Source organism: Chionomys nivalis, chromosome 11 (genome assembly GCF_950005125.1).
Source record: "Chionomys nivalis chromosome 11, mChiNiv1.1, whole genome shotgun sequence".
Lineage (NCBI taxonomy): Eukaryota > Metazoa > Chordata > Mammalia > Rodentia > Cricetidae > Chionomys > Chionomys nivalis.
This window is the reverse complement of record NC_080096.1, coordinates 56,841,584-56,862,344: the sequence shown is the minus strand read 5'-3', so window position 1 is coordinate 56,862,344 and position 20,761 is coordinate 56,841,584. Positions and strand designations below refer to the sequence as shown.

The following is a 20,761-nucleotide window of genomic DNA, read 5'->3' as shown; positions in this document are numbered from 1 at the left end:
CCTAAGATGCTGAGATAGTGACTTTGTTATACAATCGAGATGCCTCGGCAAGCTTGCTGTCTAGTCATGTTGTGTGGCATAATGGTCTTCACCAGGCGCTGGCACCACTCTCTTGAACTTCCCAGCCTCCAGAACTGCTGCTCTCAGCCTTTGGTTTTCCTTTTTTGACTCCTACCTCCAATTCTTCCATTTTCTCAATGTCTATGGTTTGTATTCTTTTTCTCCTGGCCCTCTGCTTCTCCTTTCTCCCCAGCTTCTCCATCCTGTACAGTAATGTGGCTCTGCCTCTACCCTTGCTAAACCCTTTCACAAGACTGGTTTTTCCCTTATGGTTTCTTGGTTCTCTTTTCCTCCAGCTTCTCCTTTCTGTGTTGTGATGTAACTCTCTCTTTACCCTTGCTATCCCTTTCACAAGATCAATTTTTCCCTCCTGGGTTCCCATACCATCTATGCTTCTCCTTTCCCCACAGCTTCTTCTTTCTATGCTGTGATCTAACTCTGCCACCCTTGCCACTAGCCACAAGTTTGAATTTTCCCTCCTGAGTCCCTACTTCTCCTTTCTCCTCAACTTCTCCATCCTTTACCGTAATGTAGCTCTGTCTCTACCCTTGCTAAACCCTTTCACGAGGTCGGTTTTTCCCTCCTGGTTCCCTGCTTCTCCTTTCCCACAGCTTCTCCTTTCTGTGCTGTGATCTAGCTCTGCCATCGTTGCTACTGGTCACGAGGTCGTTTTTTCTCTCCTGGGCCCCTGCTTCTCCTTTCCCACAGCTTCTCCTTTCTGTGCTGTGATGTAGCTCTGCCTTCACCCTTGCTGCCCCTTTCACAAGGTTGGCTTTTCCCTCCTGATTCCCTACTTCTCCTTTCCCTCAGCTTCTCCTTTCTGTGTTGTGACATAGCTCTGCTGTCCCTTTGCTACCCCATTAGCAAGATCAGTTTTTCCCTTCTGAGAAAACCCCACACCACCTCTGCTTCTCCTTTTCCCACAGTTTCTCCTTTCTATAATTGATTTTGTCTTACAGATGCTCCCTCACTTCTGCTTTCTTTCTCTCTGCTTGCTGATTTCATTTCCTTTTGCTGGTCTCTCCCTGCTTCTCCCCCACTCTAAGCTTCTCCTTTCTGGGATTCTCTAACCAATTACTGAATCTGCCTGTGTTTGTGGTCTAGTGAATTTGCCTGTGCTTTTCCCTTTTCTTGTGCTTCTCTGTTTTCAGCTTTTCCCACGTATCAGCTCTCTCACCTCTGCACCCTTCCCAGCTCTGCTGATGTGTTAATTTTTGGTGACGTAGTTTCTGGTTTTCCCCTGACTTCTCTTTCTGCTGCTGCTGATTTTCCCTTTGCTGCTAATTCTGCCATACTGTTTCTCCTTGTTGTCTACATTTTTCTGTATGTATACCTTTTCTATATTTCTTCATTTTTCTATGGTTCTTTCTAGCATCACTTTTACCTGCCCATTTTAATGGCTGTTCCTTTTTTTTAATCTCCCTGTTACTACTGTAGCATCTCCCAACATGAACACCAACATTAAAGTTAGAGGTAGCTGATTAACATATGCAGTGGCTATTTCTCCCTGGGTGCTCACCTCTAGAGCAGGTACTATGGCTTAGGAACTGAAGAATTTTGTTTTTTAAGGGATAGGTGTGGTGCTTCATGGCCATAATGTGTGGAGATATTCCATAACTCCTCTAAGGTGTTGAGTGGGCAAGCCTTGTCTTTCCCACTGTTAGTATGTTGAATACCATACCAAGAGCAATGAGACAATAATGAAGGATAGGTTGTTCTTTTAAAAAAAAAAACTGGATAAAGAGACATGGAAGTGTAGAAGATAGTAAAGATGTGGGGCATGTCTAACCAAACACGAGGAGATTGAAAACAATGAAGGCGAACAGGGGGAACAAAGTTTATATTGAAAGGAGTTGGATTGAGACTATAGCATTGAAGTGTTGATTATAACTAAATATGGGATATTAAAGCCTTTGGTTCTGAAAGAAAATAAACAGTTAATGATTTCCATTCTAGCACAGCTACACAGGTATTTTCCTATTTCTTTTCTTTTCTCTTGTAGGTCCTGAAGCTGTGCCTCCCTCCCTTCTCAAAGTAGTGATGAAACCCATAGCAACTGTGGGGGAAAGCTACCAGTATCCTCCCGCAAACTTGGCTGCACTCCTCTCTCCACTTATGAGGCTAAACTTTGGTAAGTATCAACTGATTTTAGGTTTTCCGGCTTTGCCCTTAGAATTGACCTGAATTTAAAAAGCAGATTTTGTGTCACAGTTGACTAGTAGATTTGTTGTATATTGTGGGTTGATATCTTATGTGCAATAACCAAGTTACTTTCACTGAGTGAGGGTGGGGAGGAAGAGGTCTAAAGACATAGACCTATGTAGTCCTCAAAAACAACTCTTGAGAAACGAGGGAGATAGCCTAGTCAGTATAATGTTTACTATGCAAGCATGAGGAACTAAGATCCCTCACACCTGCATAAAAAATAAACAAACAAACAAACAAACAGGTAGGTAGGTAGGTAGGTAAATAAATAAATAAAACGAGCATGTCAACAAAATACAATGCCGAATGCCTACAGTCCCACTGCTAGGAAAGCAGAGATAGGAAGGTCATGGAGACCTGCTGACCAGCCAGCCTAACCAAATCAGGGAGCTGTGAGCTTAGGGAGAGGCCTTGTCTTTCAAGGAAACTAAAAAATAAATAAATAAGGCGAAGAGAGATTGAGGAAAATACTTGGTGCTAATCTCTGGCCTCCATATGCACACCGATCTACACATGTACACACACCCACCAAACACAAGAACAATAGTGACCAAACAAAACGCCAGATAGCTCTTCTGTGAGCTGTATTTATTGCTGGGCATGTGATGCAGTCTTAGTTTGATAGGAATCAGACTGCACTTACTGAGCCCTAGGTTTCAATGAAGCCCCATGTCGGATGCCTTGTTAGGTTTCTATTGCTGGTGAAGCAAACTTATCAACATTTTTATTAGCTTGTAGTTAGTTCTGTAGGCCAGAAATTCCCCATGAAAGCCAAGGCAGGAACCTGACGACAGGGACGGAAACAGAAAGCAATGGAAAATGGTGCTTATGGGCTTGCTTTCTTATACAACCCAAGACCGCTTGCCCAGGTGGCACTGTGCACAGGAGGATGAACCTTCCTATATCAATCATCAATCATCAGTCAAGAAACCGTCCCACTGACATGCCCACAGAACATGCCCACATTCTTCAGCTGATACTCCTTCTTTTTTTTTTTTTTTTTTTTTTTTGGTTTTTCGAGACAGGGTTTCTCTGTGGTTTTGGAGCCTGTCCTGGAACTAGCTCTGTAGACCAGGCTGGTCTCGAACTCACAGAGATCCGCCTGCCTCTGCCTCCCAAGTGCTGGGATTAAAGGCGTGCGCCACCACCGCCCGGCACTCCTTCTTGTTAGATGACTGTAGTTTGGGTTGAGCTGACAAGACAAAACAAAACAAACAAAAAAAAAAAAACCCAAACTATAGGTCTTTTGTTTACTTAACACACACATATGCCATTGTCAAGCCATAATCTTTACTGTAGTGGGGAGCTGCAGGCCTCTTCCCACAGCCCAGCTCATGGCTGCCTGGCTAGCTTATGCCCCAAAATAACGACACACAAACTGTATTCTTTTAAACACTGCTTGGCCCATTAGCTCCAGCCCTTACTGGCTAATTCTCATATCCTGATCAACCCATCTCTAATAATCTGTGTAGCATCAGTCTTACCAGGAAAGATTCAGCATGTCTGACCTGGCGGCTTGCTTCATCGCTTCTGGCTCTGAGAGGAGCTGCCCTGCATCTGAGCTCACTTTCTCTTCCTCCCAGCATTCTATTCTGTTTACTCCACCCACCTAAAGGCTGGCCAATCAAATGGGCCAAGGCAGTTTCTTTATTAGCCAATGACCTTCCTCCATCACTTTACTTTCTTGTTTATCCCTAAGATCTCATGTTAATATCATAATATAAAACATAGTCTACCTTTATAAATCTTTAAAAAAGATTTTAAGTCTTTAAATGTTTTAAACACTTTAAAAGTTCAGTCTTCAAAAATATTCAAAGTCTCTTAACTGTGTGTTCCTGTAATACTAAAAACAAATTAAATAATTTCTTACTCTAAAAGAGATGAACCAGGGCATAAAACAATAGCACTTAAACAGAGTCCATCCGTGTACCTACAAATCCATTAGCTCACTGTATGATATCTGGACTCCAAAAAGTTTGGGCAATATTATATCTATATATCTATATCTATATCACTGAGGGAACTGAAGGTAGCAACCTGGAGTCTAGAACAAAAGTGAGGCCCACAGGAACACTACTTAATTGACTTTTCCCTCATGGCTTACTCTGCTTTCATTCGTATAGCACCCAGGGTAGCTGTCCAGGAGTGACACTGCCCACAGTTAGCTGGACCCTCCCACATAAATCATTAATCAAGAAAATCCCTCACAGACTTACCTACAGGCCAGCTTGATAGAAGCAGTTTCTCAGTTGAGGGCTCTTCTTGTCCTGTAACTCTAGTTTGTCTTAGGTTGGCAAAAATTAACTGGTATACCAGATAGAAATTCCCTGTGTGCTGAACACATTCTGGAGAAGGGGGTGGAGGCAGCACTAGGGGATCTGTAGCTAGCATTTTCGCATATTTTTAAATAGTATTTGAGTGACCAGATTTCTCTAGATGCCATCAGAGAAATTTCCACAATGGTGGTTTAAGGCCATTGGCAGTCCCAAGAGTTAGGACTGTGATTCTGCTGGATCATTCTTTGCCTCCTCAAAAATACTCGAACCTCTTGGATGAAAGAATTCTGTTATATGCAGAAGTGGCCCAAGTAGATGGCTTGATTCAGACATCGAATCCTAACTCTGAATCAGGGAGCCGAGCACTATATCACAGAAATGATTTTCCTTTCTTGTCTTTCAGGTGAGGAGATCCAGCAGCTATGCCTTAAGATCGCTGTGACTCAGGCACCGTCATCACAGAGCGCAGCTGCACTGCTGGGCTTGTGGGTGATGCCACCACTGATCCATGGACTGAGTGTATGTAGTAGTGCCAGGTGCTGAGCATAGCCAGGGACCAGTCTTCTTGGAGCTGGCCACACTCACTTGGAGTGCGGTCTCTGAGTCAGGAGTAGAAAGAAGTTTAGGAATACTTGGTCTAGCTGGCCAGCAGCCTAGAAGACAACATGGCTCTAATCCTCCCCTTTCCATTTGTTTTAACTGCTTCTTGTTACTGAAGAGGATGGTCATAGATACTAGCATTCCTTTTGGAACCAAGGTTGCTTGATAATATAGTGTGGATATCTCACTGGGTATGGAGAGAGAGACAAATCCATCTGTACTGACTGCCTCTTCCCTGCATCTCTTCCTCCCTTTCTTGGAGTAGGGTACAACTACAGGGAATCTTGAAAGCCTGGTAGGATCTGGGTCTGCATCCAAAGAGGGACCCTGGGAGGGAGTTGGAGGAAGGAATGTCTCTGTTTGAGGATTCAAGGTAGAAGTGACCCTTCCATTTTGTATTTGTGAAAGTCTGAGAGCATGTTCCAGATGTTAGCCAAAGGTACATAAGAATAGAGTAAGTGTTTAGAGATATATAATGAGGAGGAATTTTGAGTCTATCTGCTGCAGGGGGAAAAAAGATATTCCATGATTTCCTAAAGATCTAACTTGTTTATCAATACATGACCTATCTATAATCTGGCTGTAGTTTATTTCAAGTAGTACAAGATTCTCTTATATCCTCCATATCTGGGCTTTAGTCCTGATTCTACATTCCTTTTGTGTTTGTGATGGTCTTTAGTTGAAGATGTGTGTTGGTGAAGTCCGCGCTTTTCTCTCTCTAGCACCTTTACTCTCACTTGTCCTCTCCAGTGGTCCCACCTAGCTGTCACTTGCTGACCACGTCCTGTGTACCTGGTATGCTAGGACTCAATCCATGTTATAGATGTCAGCTTTAATGTCTCATGTCTCTGGCAGCTCATTTTAAAAGTTAACCTTCTTGAGTTTTAATTTATATATCCGCAAGTGTCTAGTTTAGTGGTAAACTTTGATGAGTCCTAGTACATTTGTTTCTAGTCATCTCCATGAGTCACAATTCACTCAGTACAACACTGGGCCTAGTTTGAGTCAGTCTCTACTCTCAGTTAAAGCTCAAGCTACCAATAATGTACTGTCTATAATTTTGTCTGTGTATATATGGTGTATCTGTGTATACATATTTATGTATGTTCAGGTGCATGGGGTATATGGAGTACAGGGGGTGGAGGTCAAAAGTCAGTGTTGCCCGCCTTCCTTAATTCCTTCCTCATCTTATTTCTTGAGACAGGGTCTCTCAGTGGACCTGAAACTCAGTGATTTGGCTAAACTGGCTGATCAGCAAGCCTCAGAAATCCTATTTTCTTTGCTTCCCCAGCCCTGGGATTACAGGCAAAGTACATGCCTTTTCACATGGGTGCTAGAGATTGAAAGTGCGTGCACAATGCACACTTTACCAGCTGGGGCATCTCCTCGGACCCTAGTTTTGTCCCTCTTTTCTCTTACATTATTTCATTAGTTCTTTGAGGATGTTGTACAATGTGATGTGATCAAATTCCTTCCATATCTACCTCCTTCCCTACTGACCCAACTCTATATCCTTTTCCTCTATAAGTCCATCGACACCAATTTATGCTGCCCAGATACTCTTGAGAGTATGACTTTCCACTGGTGTAGAGTATACCTACCAGGAGTCACATCTGTAGAGAAAACTGACTCTCTTCCCAGAAACTGTTGATTATCAATAGCCCCTAAGCTAGGAATGGGGCTTTCTTCCCAGCTCCCCTCTTTTCTCCATGCTGGGATTTGGTCTGGCTTGAACTTATGCAGATCTTGTGCATGCTGTCACAATTGCAAGGAGCTAATATATGCAGCCACCCTGTACATTTATACTAAACATAAACTTTAGAAATTTGTTAGCATAAAATTATATTTTGAAACTTTGGGTCTGGGAAGAGCATTATTTCCACTTTATAGATTGATAAACTAAGATGTGTTTTGAGTAAAATTTGCTCAGGGTAATATGTGGGAAGCCAGTGTATGGCTGATTCCAAAGCTTTCTACCCTTAACTCTTTCTTCCTGTTTAACCAAGTGTCTAACAGCCTATCCTTAGAATTTTCTCTACATTCCCGTAGGCCTTCTATTTCTGATTTAGACCTACTCAGCTCTTGACATCTCCTCTGGGTTTTGGGTGTATGTTAATCATCGTAAACATGATCTGAGCTGTAATAGTTTTGAAGATGTGCTCTTTAGAAAACTCATGCCACCTTAATGGACCTCTTAGAAGGATTGCATTGTCTTTTTTTTTTCCTAGCCTACTTCTTCTATACTTGTCCATTACTATCAAACTTGTGTTTCTAAGAATGATTAGGTGCTGTGAACAGCTAATAATTAGTCCTGCCTCATCTTGCCTCTCATGCACTCTGAGATGTTTTGGTCAAGCCCGCATGCTCAGTGGGTGTGCATCCACACAGCTGCATGTGTACCCACACACATGTATACACATGAAATAACCAAAAAACCTGAAGAGCAACTATGACTTACTTTCAGAAGTAGCATTTTATTCCCAACTCTGAAAGATTTGTTTCAGTTAAGCAGGGTAGTTGAATGGATTGACAGCTTCTCTTGCTAGAGAACGTGGTTTTAAAAGTGAACGGGAGAAACTGGCGAAACAGGTCAGTTGGTCAGATGTTTGCTGTGTGAGCAAAGGACCTAAGTTTGGATCTCCAGCTCTCCAGCATCCATGTAAATTTAGGTCAGGTATATTGTGTGCGTAAAGCACTAGTGCTGGGAAAGTGGAGACGGGATCCAAGAAGCACACTGGCCGGCCAGCCTATCCAATTGGTGAGCTCTGTGTTCAGTGAGAAACCCTGTCTGAAAAATTCAGATGGAGGGTGATTGAGGAGGACACCTGCAGTTGACTGCTAGCTTCCTCAAACCCTGCGGCACACACCCCCGTACACATGCACACCCACATATACGTGCAGCACGTATACAAGCACCACATACAGAAAACCCAAAACAGTAAGAAAAGATCAGAGTAGCAACTGTGACGTACTTTCCAAAGTAGCATTTTGTCCCCGTCTCTGAAAGGGTTTCAGCGATTCAGCGATTCAGTTGAGTGGATTGACAGGTCCTACATGTACACACGAGACACCCTGGATCAGAAGTAAGTGAAACAGCTATAGTTACTATAGTTACAAGTGTCGGTGACCCTTTGAACCATGAACCCATGGGGAAAATAAGGGAGAAAGAAGTAACCCACAGCTTTTAATCTGTCTTCTCTCCAACTCAGTGATGACTAGAGATTTGGAGCACCACACAGTCAGACTGACATGTTTATGTCTGACTTCTTCTGTTTCCCTTCCAGATGAACATCAAGAAATACCTCCTGGTATCGTTGCCTCTGTGGGTAAAACATGTCTCTGATGAACAGATCCAGAGTTTTGTTGAAAACCTGATGGTGGTGGTTTTTAAAGCAGCTTCCCCACCTAGTCATCCTGAGTTGTGCCTAAGTGCCTTACAGGGTCTGAGTCAGGCCATGAAACTGCCCAGCCCGTCCCACCACCTCTGGAGTCTGCTCTGTGATGCTACTGGGAGAATTTTTGACCTTCTGCCAAATAGGATTCGGGTAAAGAACAAAAATATTTACATTCCTGACAGTTTATGCTTGGGCTTCTTGAAAGTCATTTTGGCAAGCAGGCTGGGGAATGTTTTAAGAATATGGGTGGGAAGACTAGCAAGAAATAACCACATTCTTCACTAGGAGTGTGTTTGCTTCCAAGATCTAAATTGAGGTTGAGTATTTAGAAACAAAGTTTTGAGCAAGCTTAGAGGTGAGTTAACCAGTGCTGTACCGGATGCCTGACAAAGATGAGTAAGTCCAGAAATCCCTAGCCAGTGCATCTTGGTGACAGTGCCTTATTTGTCATATCTGTCATAAATCATCACTTTATTATCATTTACTTATCACTATCTTAGTTATCACTGTCTATCATACGGGTTCATGTTGGCCCTTCCCCTACCACTGCAGACCTCCCCACTAAAGTCTCACCACCAGGGTAAAATCTGCTTAGAATGATGGAATTCTGATAGGGAGAAAAAGTACAGCCAAGCGAACACCCAGAACAATGGTGAAGACATTTTTCAATTGTCTATATGTTTTGGTTTGGTAACATTAGAATCTCATCGGCAACTGTTACTGGGGATAAACAGATCTAATAATCTTCAGAATACTAATTGAAGTGATGTTCTTCTCTTCCGCTGTATTTTGACATGTTTGAGATTTGTCTTTGTCAGAGAAGTGACCTCGAACTGTACATCAGTGTAGCAAAGTGCCTCTCGGAGATGACAGATGACGGTGCCAACCAGCTTTCCCAGATCACCCAGGTAACAATGTCCATCTACACATTTTCATTATTGAGGCAGAAATTCCCCTTGAAGAGTTGTTTACAATATCCTTTTGACCTAATATAGTTTTCATCTTGTTGCTGGATAATTTTAGGGAGCTGACTTTCTCGTTCACTTGTCAGGTCTGGTAGCCAGACTGGTGTTGTGATCTGTGTTTAATGCATATTGTCTAGATGGATAGATAAATGAATAACTTTTTAACACAATTTCTTAGATTTTTGTCAAGAATATTTTGTGTTACCTTTTGGCAAAAATGAGAATAGAACAATGTCTTCAAGGTAATACCCACAAAAATGGGAATATTCTGACCAATGAACTTGGTATGTTGAAGGCATCAACAGATAGGTCTCACCCTTTTTTGGGGGGGGACTAGATACTGTCCTGTTATAATGCAAAAAGGTGGTCATTTGTAAAACAAGTAGCCCCTAGACCCACCCACATAGCGAAATAAATACAAAATGCTTTGTGAAGTTGGAGTTCCAAGTAAGCACCAAATCCTTTGGCACAAATACATTCCAAATAGCATACTTATTTGAATATAACCGTTCATACCATATAGTGCCATGCGCCCCTCATCTGGGTTGCTGGTAGCTATCTTGTCCTTGTCAGGTTTGCTTGTTCCATTAGCTGCTTTAATATCTGCATCACACAGCAGTGGTTTTGAACATGGGGTCTCTGGGCCTGGTGCTGACTAGAAATGGGGATTCTCAAGTTCCACTGTAGACCATGGGACCCAGAAGTCTATATCTGAATAGTCTCCCAACCAGGCAATTCTGGTGCATCCTAAGGTTAAGAACCGCTATTACAGAGTGTTTGGCTCTCAGTGTTTTGGAGATTCGCTTATTTTAAACAGAGAGAAGCTGTTCAGGGAAGTGTTAAGAATGAGTTTAGAGTCTCTGTTGAGTGAAATCCAGATCTGCAGCTTATAAGCAGTGTGGTCTTGGTTAAGTTACCTAACCTCTTAATCTCCCTGTCTGTGAAATGGGTACAATCACACCTACCTCTTAGGGTTGTCCTGAGAGTTAGATGACCTGGCCCATGATAAGCTCTTGGAACAGTACCAGCTCAAAGCAAGATCTCAGCAGTTACTTATCACCACATTCTTCCTTGATGCACCAAAAGTCAACAACTGGTAGTCTCTTTGAAATAATTGGTAGTTCTTCAGAACCATGCCAAGGAAGTTTGCCTGCTCTGACATTAAAATCCATTGGTTTGTTTGAATGTCAGCTCTCTGATAGATGTGTGATTTTCTGACACCATGCACTGGTCATTTGGAAAATGGTGATTCATCAAGTTTTGAAGGTCTTCTAAATGTTGGTATGTTTTATTATATGATATGAAAACATCATATTTGTTATGATCCTCAGAAATCGTATCAGAAAAGCACTCTAGACACAGGGAAGTTCTCAGACTCAAAGAAATAGGCAAGTTTTTTCCTGAAAATTTAATTTTTATTAGAAGATTTAATTATTAGCACAAATACTATGAAGTATTTTTCTTGGTGTGATGGGCTCATTTCTTTAAGTTTTTAATAAAATAGTCTATATAGTAGGCAGTTAAAATAGCCAGAGTTTGTCATCATTCCTTCAAGGAATTAGTGCCCCATATAGAACTATTTCAGTTCTCAACTCAGCCTTACCAGTATTTCTCCTTGATCCAACTGTGACACTGGGGCACATAGCTGAAGCCCTACTGTCTTCCTGGGTTTCTTTTTATTGTTTACATTATGTGTAACTGGAATCTCTATTTATTTTATATAGAGAGGTGTTTTATCTGTGTGTATAATCTGTGTATCATGTGCGTGCCTGGTGTCCATAGAAGCCAGAAGAGTGTCAGATCCCTTAGGACTGGAGTCATAGATGGTTGTAAGCCACCATGTGGGTGCTGAGACTTATACTGGTGTTTTGAAGAGTAGCAAATGCTTTTAGCCACTGATCTACGTCTCATGTACCTCATAAATGGATTCTAAAAAATAAGCAGTATTAAAAATGAAATGGGCAACTGGGCGGTGGTGGCGCACGCCTTTAATCCCAGCACATGGGAGGCTGAGGCAGGTGGATCTCTGTGAGTTCGAGGCCAGCCTGGTCTACAAGAGCTAGTTCCATGACAGCGAGGGCTATTACACAAAGAAACCCTGCCTCAAAAAAAACCAAAAAAAAAAAAAAAGCAATGAGCCTTAGAATCTCCAGAATTCTGTGTCATATTTTTAAAACCGCTGCACTAAATACATATTAAGTGTTTAAATTGTTATTTGGAACATGGTAAGGATAGTATGTGTCATATTATTATTGTGTATGCTTACTTGCCAACCTCTAAACACAATCATGGTTTTCACGAAAAGACAAAAATATGGCATTGCAGCTCTCTCCTGCATGCCAGGCAGCTAGGCTCTGCAATAGACAATGGATAGAGAATAACATCGAGCTCACGGTTCCTGACTGCCTCTGCCTTCAGGTTCTGCTGACTTACAAATAACTGAACGATTGTTGCCCCCCCCCAGGACAACATAGAAAAGGCTGCCTTTGTCAAATTGTACTTGGTCTCTCAAGGACGACTCCCCTTGATGAGCCTAATGGATCTGATCACTGCTGCCATGCGGCACCACGAGAGACAGACTCTGGCCTGGATGATTCTGCACTGCCTTTACCAGGCACGCATTGTGAGCCATGCCAACACAGGTGAGGACAGAAACGGTGGCCTGCTGTCTCCCTTCTGCTGCATGCGTCTCCTCAACTTAAAAGCTAACTTGTGTGCTCAGGGTTCGTGATGTGAAATTCCCAAACGATCAATAAAGATACTATGGAACAGAAAATCTAGTTTGTTTGCTGATGGCGGTTTGGCCTTCCCCCACATGAATGAAATGGTGTCTTCAATGGATGATAAGCTAGGCTCACACCATCTAGTTCTTGGATATAGGAATGCATTCTTTTGAAGATTTTCATATTATTTTTGTTCCTCTAGACCAGGTCCTCAACCAGGGTTGCAACCCTTTTGAGGGTCAAGTGCCTCTTTCACAGGGGTCGCATATGACATATCCTACACATCGGGTATTTATATCACAATTCATGACAGTGGCATAATTACAGTTGTGAAGTAGCAGTGGAAATAATTTTATTGTTGGGAACTGTATTCAAGGGTCACATCATTAGGAAGGTTGAGAACCACTGCTCTAGACCCTCATGGACATAAACACTAAAGTTGCTTCTGTCATGCTTCTGTCAATTTTACTTTAGTTTTCTGAACACACAGATGGAAATTGATTCTGCCTGATGATAGAAAATGGGTTTTTTTGGGGGTGTCTAATTAAGGGAAACAAGCAAAATTAAGTAATCTATGTGAAAAGACTTCTCAGTCTTTCTTTTTTCTCAAAGAGATCTAAGTGTTAGGATTAAGTGTGCATTGCCATGCCAGGCATGTTTTACTTACAGAGCATTTTAGACATTGGACTGTAAGAGCCTCCTGACAATGGAACTTGCTCTTGGCATCTCTGACCTTGGCTGTATGTTTATTAGGTCAGTTCATACATTGTGATTGTGCAGTTTGCTTATTTGCCTTAGTGTCTAAGTACTAAAACCATAACCTTTTTTAAATTTAAGTAAATATATTTTATGTATTATTGGTGATCACGCGCGCGCGCGCGCGCGTGTGTGTGTGTGTGTGTGTTTGCACGTGCACACTATGGTATATGGGTGGAGGTTAGAGGTCAACTCTGGGTATACGGGTCTTTCTTTTGACTGTAGGTTCCACAGATCAAGCTCAGATCATCAGGCTTTCCTAGCACGCACATTCACATTGATAAAAATACTTGGAATAAACTGGGTCTGTCTGATGTTGCTTTTGGTTCTAATGAGCCTACTTGTAAAAGTAGTTCTCCTTTCCTCTCACTAAGTCCTTAGGACCTCCCTAAATAGTTTTTTCTGTGCTGGAAACCCTCATTTAAAAACAAAAAAGATTATTTATCAATGTTTATACTGACATTTCTTCTCCAGTTTCCCTCCCTTGGCTGGCTGGTGTTTCTCTTTTTATGTCTTTGGGACAGGCTTCTATTACTCTGCTGTATTGAGAACAGGAGATCAGAGGAAGACTGTAAAACAGCTAAGTACCACGATGCAGTGTTACTGCCTAGTTGCAGTCCAGATTTCTCCTGAATGCCGTGGGCAGTGACATGTCTACCACTGTATCTTACAGTGATGATGGTTACTGCTGTGTTTCAGGCGTCTTGAAGAGACTGGAGTGGCTCCTGGAGCTGATGGGTTACATGAGAAACCTTGGGTACCAACCAGCGTCTGACCAGAGTATGGCTCTCCATGAGGTACATAGAGAAGCAGCGGACTTACCTTAAAATGTAAAGTTTATATTTTCTTTCCCAAAAATTGACTCTGTGGCTGTCTTCATTGCTCTAACAAATACATGAGGTCATCAGCTCATAAAGTGAAAACATTCATTTGGTTCACACTTTGCGGTTCTCGCACAGGATCCATGGATCCCATAGCTTCGGACCTGGGAAGTGACACATCATGGAAGGAGAGTATTGCTGACCCAGATCTCAGACCCATAGTTCCTTCAGGTCACCCCCCCTCCACAAAGATCTCCCACTAGTTACCACCTCCACGGGGTCTCCTGCTCAACCTGGAAGCCAGGGCCTCTTGGGTCACCCAAGACCCAATATCAAGCACACTCTCCACAGGGTCTCCTGCCTTCGAATAGTACCATTCTGGGGACTCAGCCTGGAAGCCGGGGCCTTTGAGGTTACCCAAGACCCAATATCGAGCACATTCTCACAGCTTTTCTTCTGTTTGTTACGAGAAACACTGGAAATAACTCTTTGTTGTCACAAGGAAGCAGTGACTCTTGCCATGTTTCTTGAGATTCTCAGGACTGTCTTTTGCAATTTTTTTTGGCCGTTCCAGAACTCACTCTGTAGACCAGGCTGGCCTCAAACTCAGGGATCTGTCTGCCTCTGTGTCCTGAGTGCTGGGATTAAAGGGGTGCCCCCCCTCCACCCCACCCTGGCAAGAAATACTTTTAATAAAACATGTTCTTTGATTCAGAAGACCTCTAGTTAGAAAAGAGGGTTCTCATACAGTTTGTGGGGGAATACCAGGCTCAGACCTCTTCTCTGCACACGTGACTGAAAATACCTAGGATGAAGAGATTCCTGAAGTGTGTGCCAACACCTGCATGCAGCATGTGGAATAGGATTTCATCACATCTTCAGCATGACCTATGATACCCCCAAAGAAAAGGCCTCTTGTAATGGATAGTTGTAAAAACACCCAATAAGACAAACATAGCTCTTTCCCCACTTTTTCTTCTTAATTTTCCTTGGAGGCATTCTTCCTGGTTGAGAATAATTTAAATAGCCTGATATGTTCTTTGAAATCCTGTACCATTTGTCTAAAGAGTTGTGTGTCTTTTTGAAGTTATTAATTTTTTGATTGTTTTTTGAGACACGGTTTCTCTGTGTAGCCCTGGCTTTCCTGGAATTCACTATTTAGACCAGGCTGGCCTCAAAATTCACAAAAATCCATCTGCCTCTCCCTCCTGAGTGCTTGGATTAGAGGCATGTGCCACCTGAATTTATTAAAATTTTAATTCATCAGTTTGGATCTTGAGAGACTGAAAAATACTTTTTAAAAAAACTTTTTCAGCTAATGCAGTCTCTTTCTTACTTCCTGAGCTTTTATTAACTTTCTGTTGTCTTACAAAAATCTCAAAATACTTAGCATGCAAATTAGCTGGTTAAAGTATAATTGAAATCACAGTAATTCAGCATCTTGGAAGTGTCCCCATTACCATGTCTAAGTTTTTTACAAGTATCTAATGTAGTCTGAAGGCGGATAGATTCCAGACAGATTTTTTTTAAATGCCTAAAGATAAACTTTTTATTGTTTAAAAATAACATCGAATGTTTCATATTCTTAAAGATCAGTTTTGTCCATATAATATCTTTCTTAAGTTTATTTAGCTCTTTAAAACACCAGAAATGGTGACGTATTTAGATCTTGATATGGTTAAGAATAAATTATATTTCTCCTGAAGCGCTGGAGGAATGATCCTCCTCACAGACGGGAAAGTCAAGGAACCTTTTGAAGCACAGTGAGGCTCTGCAGTCAGCATGGAGCTGAGCTTGCTGTTGAGGGTAGTTCCTCTTCTAGGGCAGCAGTGAGAGAAGGGGAACACGGCCTTGCATCACGGTGGAGGCTGTGTTTGTGAACCTGTGTCACTCCGAATAGAACATGAGCTCACGTTACTTCTATTTCCTTAACAGGCTTTGGACTTCTTGCTGCTGATATTTGCAGCTGCGGTGATGGCGTGGGCAGACCATGAGGTCCCACTTCTCCTTGGCCTCAGTGCCAGTTGGTTGCCATGGCATCAGGAGAATGGCGCTAGTGGGCAAGCAACAGCCTTGCTTGGCAGGAGTCCGATGCATAGAGTGACCATGCAGGAGGTTCTCACTTTCCTTCCCAGTAGCATGCTACTGCTGCTACAGAAAGAGCCGTGGAAGGAACAGACCCAGAAGGTGAGGGGTGGCAGCTGCCTGCTTAGCAGGGCAGACAGGCTTTTGTGTCCAGCTCTCACTGCAGTAGGATGGAAGTGGGAATTAAATAAAGCTTGGATCACACCAAAGGCTTTCATACTCAGCCCCAAGTATCACTTTATGCCATGTCCTGCAGACCGAGGCCAGCACAGGCTTGTGGTATCTGTTGTCTAGAGACAACACCAACAGCAACAGCAGCAACAACTTCTTTATGGTGAGGGGCAGCTAGAGATAAAGCCTGTGTCTCCATTCATTATTGAGGGCACACCTGCTCTTGATCCTAGGTGGAAAAGATGCTTTTACCTCCAGTCCTTGAAGTCAGGCAGATGAAATCAAGATTTGGGATGGTGTTGTGTGGAAGAGAGACAGACGCATGTCCAGGGGAGGCTCAGAACTTTCTAGAGGAAGTGTAGGTCTAGAGTGAGTAGCTCTCTTACTGTAACACAGCAAAGGGCCCATTTGGCTTATTCCTTTTTTTTTTTTTTTTTTAAATTTGAGACAGGGTTTCTCTGTAGCTTTGGAGCCTGTCCTAGAACTAACTCTTGTAGACCAGACTGGCTTTGAACTCCCAGAGATCTGCCTGCCTCTGCCTCCCAAGTACTGGGATTAAAGGCGTGCACCACCACCACCCGGCTTTATTCTTTTTTTTTTTTTCCTTCTTTTTGGTTTTTTTGAGGCAGGGTTTCTCGTATAGCTTTGGAGCCTGTCCTGGCACTTGCTCTGTAGACCAGGCTGGCCGCGAACTCACAGAGATCTGCCTGCCTCTGCCTTGCAGGTGCTTTGATTAAAGGTGTGCACCACTGCCAGCTTCCATTTGGCTTATTTTATCTCACAGAGCCACCATGTGTTCCTGCCATAGCTGGCCTGTTCTAGAGCCTGATCAGGGTTTTATTACAGACCAGTCCCATCACCCCTGACCTCAGGAAAGCCTGTCATAGGAAGCACTTTGGGATTTGGTCCTCCAGTGTGCAAACTCAGCAAAACACATGGGAACATTGTCTCCTTTGCTTGGCTTTATCTGGCTCCATCCCGTCTTTCTTTCTTTCTTTCTTTCTTTCTTTCTTTCTTTCTTTCTTTCTTTCTTTCTTTCTTTCTTTCTTAAGATTTCTGCCTTCTCACCGCCTCCCATTTCCCTCCCCCTCCCCCAATCAAGTCCCCCTCCCTCGTCATCCCTAAGAGCAATCGGTTCCCTGCCCTGTGGGAAGTCCAAGGACCACCCACCTCCATCCAGGTCTAGTAAGGTGAGCATCCAAACTGCCTAGGCTCCCACAGAGCCAGTACGTGCAGTAGGATCAAAAACCCATTGCCATTGTTCTTGACTTCTCAGTAGTCCTCATTGTCCGTTATGTTCAGCGAGTCCGGTTTTATCCCATGCTTTTTCAGACCCAGTCCAGCTGGCCTTGGTGAGTTCCCGATAGATCATCCCCATTGTCTCAGTGTGTGGGTGTGCCCCTCACGGTCCTGAGTTCCTTGCTCATGCTCTCTCTCCTTCTGCTCCTGATTTGGACCTTGAGATTTCAGTCCGGTGCTCCAATGTGGGTCTCTGTCTCCTTTCATCACCTGATGAAGGTTAATATTCAGGAGGATGCCTACATCCCGTCTTTAATGCAACTAATTGGAAGATTCTTTTTTGAATCCCATTTAATCAAAACTCGATTTTTATGATGTTGAAAGCTTTAAGCTAATGATTTGTTGCTTATTTTTAAGATATGAACATTAATCCTTAAAAGCATTCTGAACCATGAACCCGGCCTTAGCGACGCCTAACCTCCACTGAGTGTCTCAGCTGAAAGGCCTTTCACAATTAAGTCAGATAAGAATTAGGAGGCTGTCCCAAGCTTTGCAGTTTTTGTTCTACATTTAACCAAAATAAATGTAGTTTCTTCTGTTATTTCCAGACTGGGACACTGTTCGTTTTGGATAAAGGATAGACATCTTAAGTTTATTATATATTTGTAGTGACTATTTGTCTACTAGTAAGTTATTAGAAAAGCTGAGGAAGGAAATTTTATGAGCCTATTATCCATGGCCAAAATGCATATGAGCAAGTGAGAGGTAGCATGATGGACAAAAAATAGCTTTGCAGCCAGGTGTAGCTAGGCTCAAATCTTGACTCTGCTATTCAGAGGGAGGTGGCTTGGGCAAGGTCACTAACCTCACAGCCTCTCAGGGTGACTAGAGATAATGTTAATAATAAACAGAGTCCTCTGAGCCCATGCCTAGCTCACTTTATCTGCGCCAGGTCTTACTATGTCTCTAGGGGAAACGGGTTAGACTTGGTGAGGCCTTTTGGTTTGGGAGCTGTGTCTTTTGGCCCTGTCTCACCTCTGCACCCCTCCACCCTTCAGTGTTCGTCTTACTTCCCGTCTCATTTCTTCTACTCCAGCCTCAGCAGGAACTTCTAGAAGACTGTTGCTCTTCTTCTCATGTCTGCAGACCCAAGAGACCACTGATTCATGCTGATGGTGGGACGTACGTCACTAACAATGTTCTTTTTCACCCTAGTTCATTGACTGGCTATTTAGCATCATGGAAATTCCTAACGAAGCCTTTGCAGCAAAGTCTAAGGATCTTTTGAAAGGTATTAATTACTTCATGCTTTATGCCCAACATGGGGTAAACCACCCATTGCTGGCTGTGATGTGGAAGAGCATAGTTGGGCACATGGTTTCAAAAAATGTCCTTAATGTGACCTTGCAAGTCAGAAAAATGGGTTAAAAAGGAGGATAAGTGCCTTTAAACTTAACTTTTTGATAAATGGTATTAGGTATTTTATTACAATGGTAAAATAGTTAAAATTTACAAAATTCAGGAAAGTAAAAATGCAGTGAGCAGAAATTCAGACAGAGTTCTGGAGACAGTTTGGATGCCTTCCTAGGACTCAGCATCTTTGTGATCTGGTCCAGCTGAGAAAGTGCGGTAGACAGTTCTGGTTCCACCTTTCGTGGTTTAGCATTGTTTTCAAATTCTAAAATGAATCCTTACACTGGCTTCTAGTAGTAGTCAGTGCTGCTTAGGGAACTAGGCATTGCCCGTGCTGTCAAGCGCTTCCAGCGTTTCCTTGTTTTAAACTTCTCCATGGACTGTCACACTGTGACTGTAGGAAACCCCAAATGTGGAAGATGTTTCTGAAAGTTTTGTAGAGCCCTAAACTGAGACACGAGGTGTGATTTGGCCATCGGTCTCCTGATCTGAGATAGCTTAAACTTGTCACCTATGTCCTGGGTTCTGGACATAGCCACTGGCTACTGCAATATCATAAGACATGGATTGCACTGAGAAGTGCCGTTCCATTGGCCTACCCTGTGGTGATTATTCATCTAGCTTGGAATATACTCATATTTTACTTTAAGGAAGGTATAATAATATTACTACTAAACAACCAAGAATTATGGGTGAACGGGAAGCGTGCAGATGGGGGTCAGTGCCTAAGGTGGTTCTCATACAGCACAGGGCTTCATTGCAAGTCAGGGCTGTGATGAAGATATTTCACTTTATCCATTCCTAGGGAGTTGGCAATAAGACTCCCTCTGTCTGTGTGCTGCAGAGTCTGGGCTGGTGATTGATTCAAACATATGCTGTCTTCAGTACAAAGCTAACAACTGATATCAATAAAGACAATATCACTTGGCTTAAGGAATCACACTTTTCCTAGATCACAAAGTCATTGGCTTACTGGATTGACCTGGGTGCCCTACGTTCCTTCGCATTCTCTCCTTTTACATAATATCTGAATATATTAATATGCTAGAATAAGACAAGAAATATGTACTAATTACTAAAAACCTAATTCTGAATTTCTCTACTTTAAATTGCTTCTTGGGTCACAATAGGAAATACATACCTTACAGACATATGTCCACGTAAAATTTAGTGTGGTATACTTGCTTTATTGAGCACATGAACTCAGCCTTATTATAGGTGTGGAGGTTTTCTTTAAGCATTTGATGGAGATATATATATATATATATATATATATATATATATATATATATATAAATGCAAATTTAAAGTAAATTGTTACAAAGGGAACATACTCATGCAAATAGTAATGCATTAAGAAAAACAATATCACTGGCATGCCAAAAATCTATAGTTTTGCAGACTTTCCTATTTACTGATTATAGGCTAACTTTCAAAAAAGAAAATAAAAAACGCCAATTACCTTTGCAATCTGTAAAACCTGTGGGGTTTTTTTGGGGGGTCCTATAAAAATTCTAAATTCTGCCAGACTTTGAGGGGAATCATTGTTAGTCCTTGAAGACTAGTTGGGTGGGGAAGTGCCAAGCTCCGCTCTGACACCTTTGATAAAATGACCTTTTGAGACTCAGCACGGCTCTGTCAGATGCATCTGTGTGCTCTGTGCTCTTGTCCTCCTAGCTACCCTCCTGTCCTTGCGAGTTCTGCCGGAGTTTAAGAAGAAGGCTGTGTGGACCAGAGCATATGGTTGGTGACATCGCAGGAGCCAGCAGCACTGGCCCCACTGAATGAGACAGAAGGTTTTCAGGACTGGTGTCTGAGATTGGTGAGAACTGATCCTCTCAGTTAGAAACCATGAGAAGGTGGCTTCATACTGTGGTCTGAAAAGGGGCGCCTTACTCGGGTCCTCTGGGTATTTGAAGCAGAAATAGGAACATGACTTCTGTGTGACCTGAGTTCATTGTAAAAAATTCCTTTTCTTTGCGAAAACTGAATTATATTTTTCTCCCTTAAATTCTAGTAAAATAATTTTATGAAATTTGTGTAATACAACCT

The 20,761-nt window shown here is 42.5% G+C and overlaps 1 protein-coding gene across 5 annotated transcripts in view; it reads left to right on the top strand.

The window, feature by feature from the left end:
* The window catches only part of Focad (focadhesin), a 283,297-nt gene extending 262,559 nt beyond the window's left edge, over positions 1–20,738 (top strand). For 3 of the 5 annotated variants that reach the window (XM_057783564.1, XM_057783562.1, XM_057783563.1), the window contains 9 exons: positions 2,063–2,191; positions 4,945–5,060; positions 8,426–8,686; positions 9,355–9,444; positions 11,966–12,143; positions 13,680–13,777; positions 15,737–15,988; positions 18,512–18,587; positions 20,387–20,738. In XM_057783564.1, the coding sequence (XP_057639547.1) occupies positions 2,063–2,191; positions 4,945–5,060; positions 8,426–8,686; positions 9,355–9,444; positions 11,966–12,143; positions 13,680–13,777; positions 15,737–15,988; positions 18,512–18,587; positions 20,387–20,460 (1,274 nt within the window). In that variant the 3' untranslated portion in view covers positions 20,461–20,738. Of the gene's footprint in view, positions 1–2,062; positions 2,192–4,944; positions 5,061–8,425; positions 8,687–9,354; positions 9,445–11,965; positions 12,144–13,679; positions 13,811–15,736; positions 15,989–18,511; positions 18,588–20,386 lie in introns of those variants that run through there. The other 2 variants (XM_057783567.1, XM_057783566.1) reach the window with 2 other exon arrangements.
* The last annotated feature ends 23 nt before the right edge of the window (positions 20,739–20,761 follow it).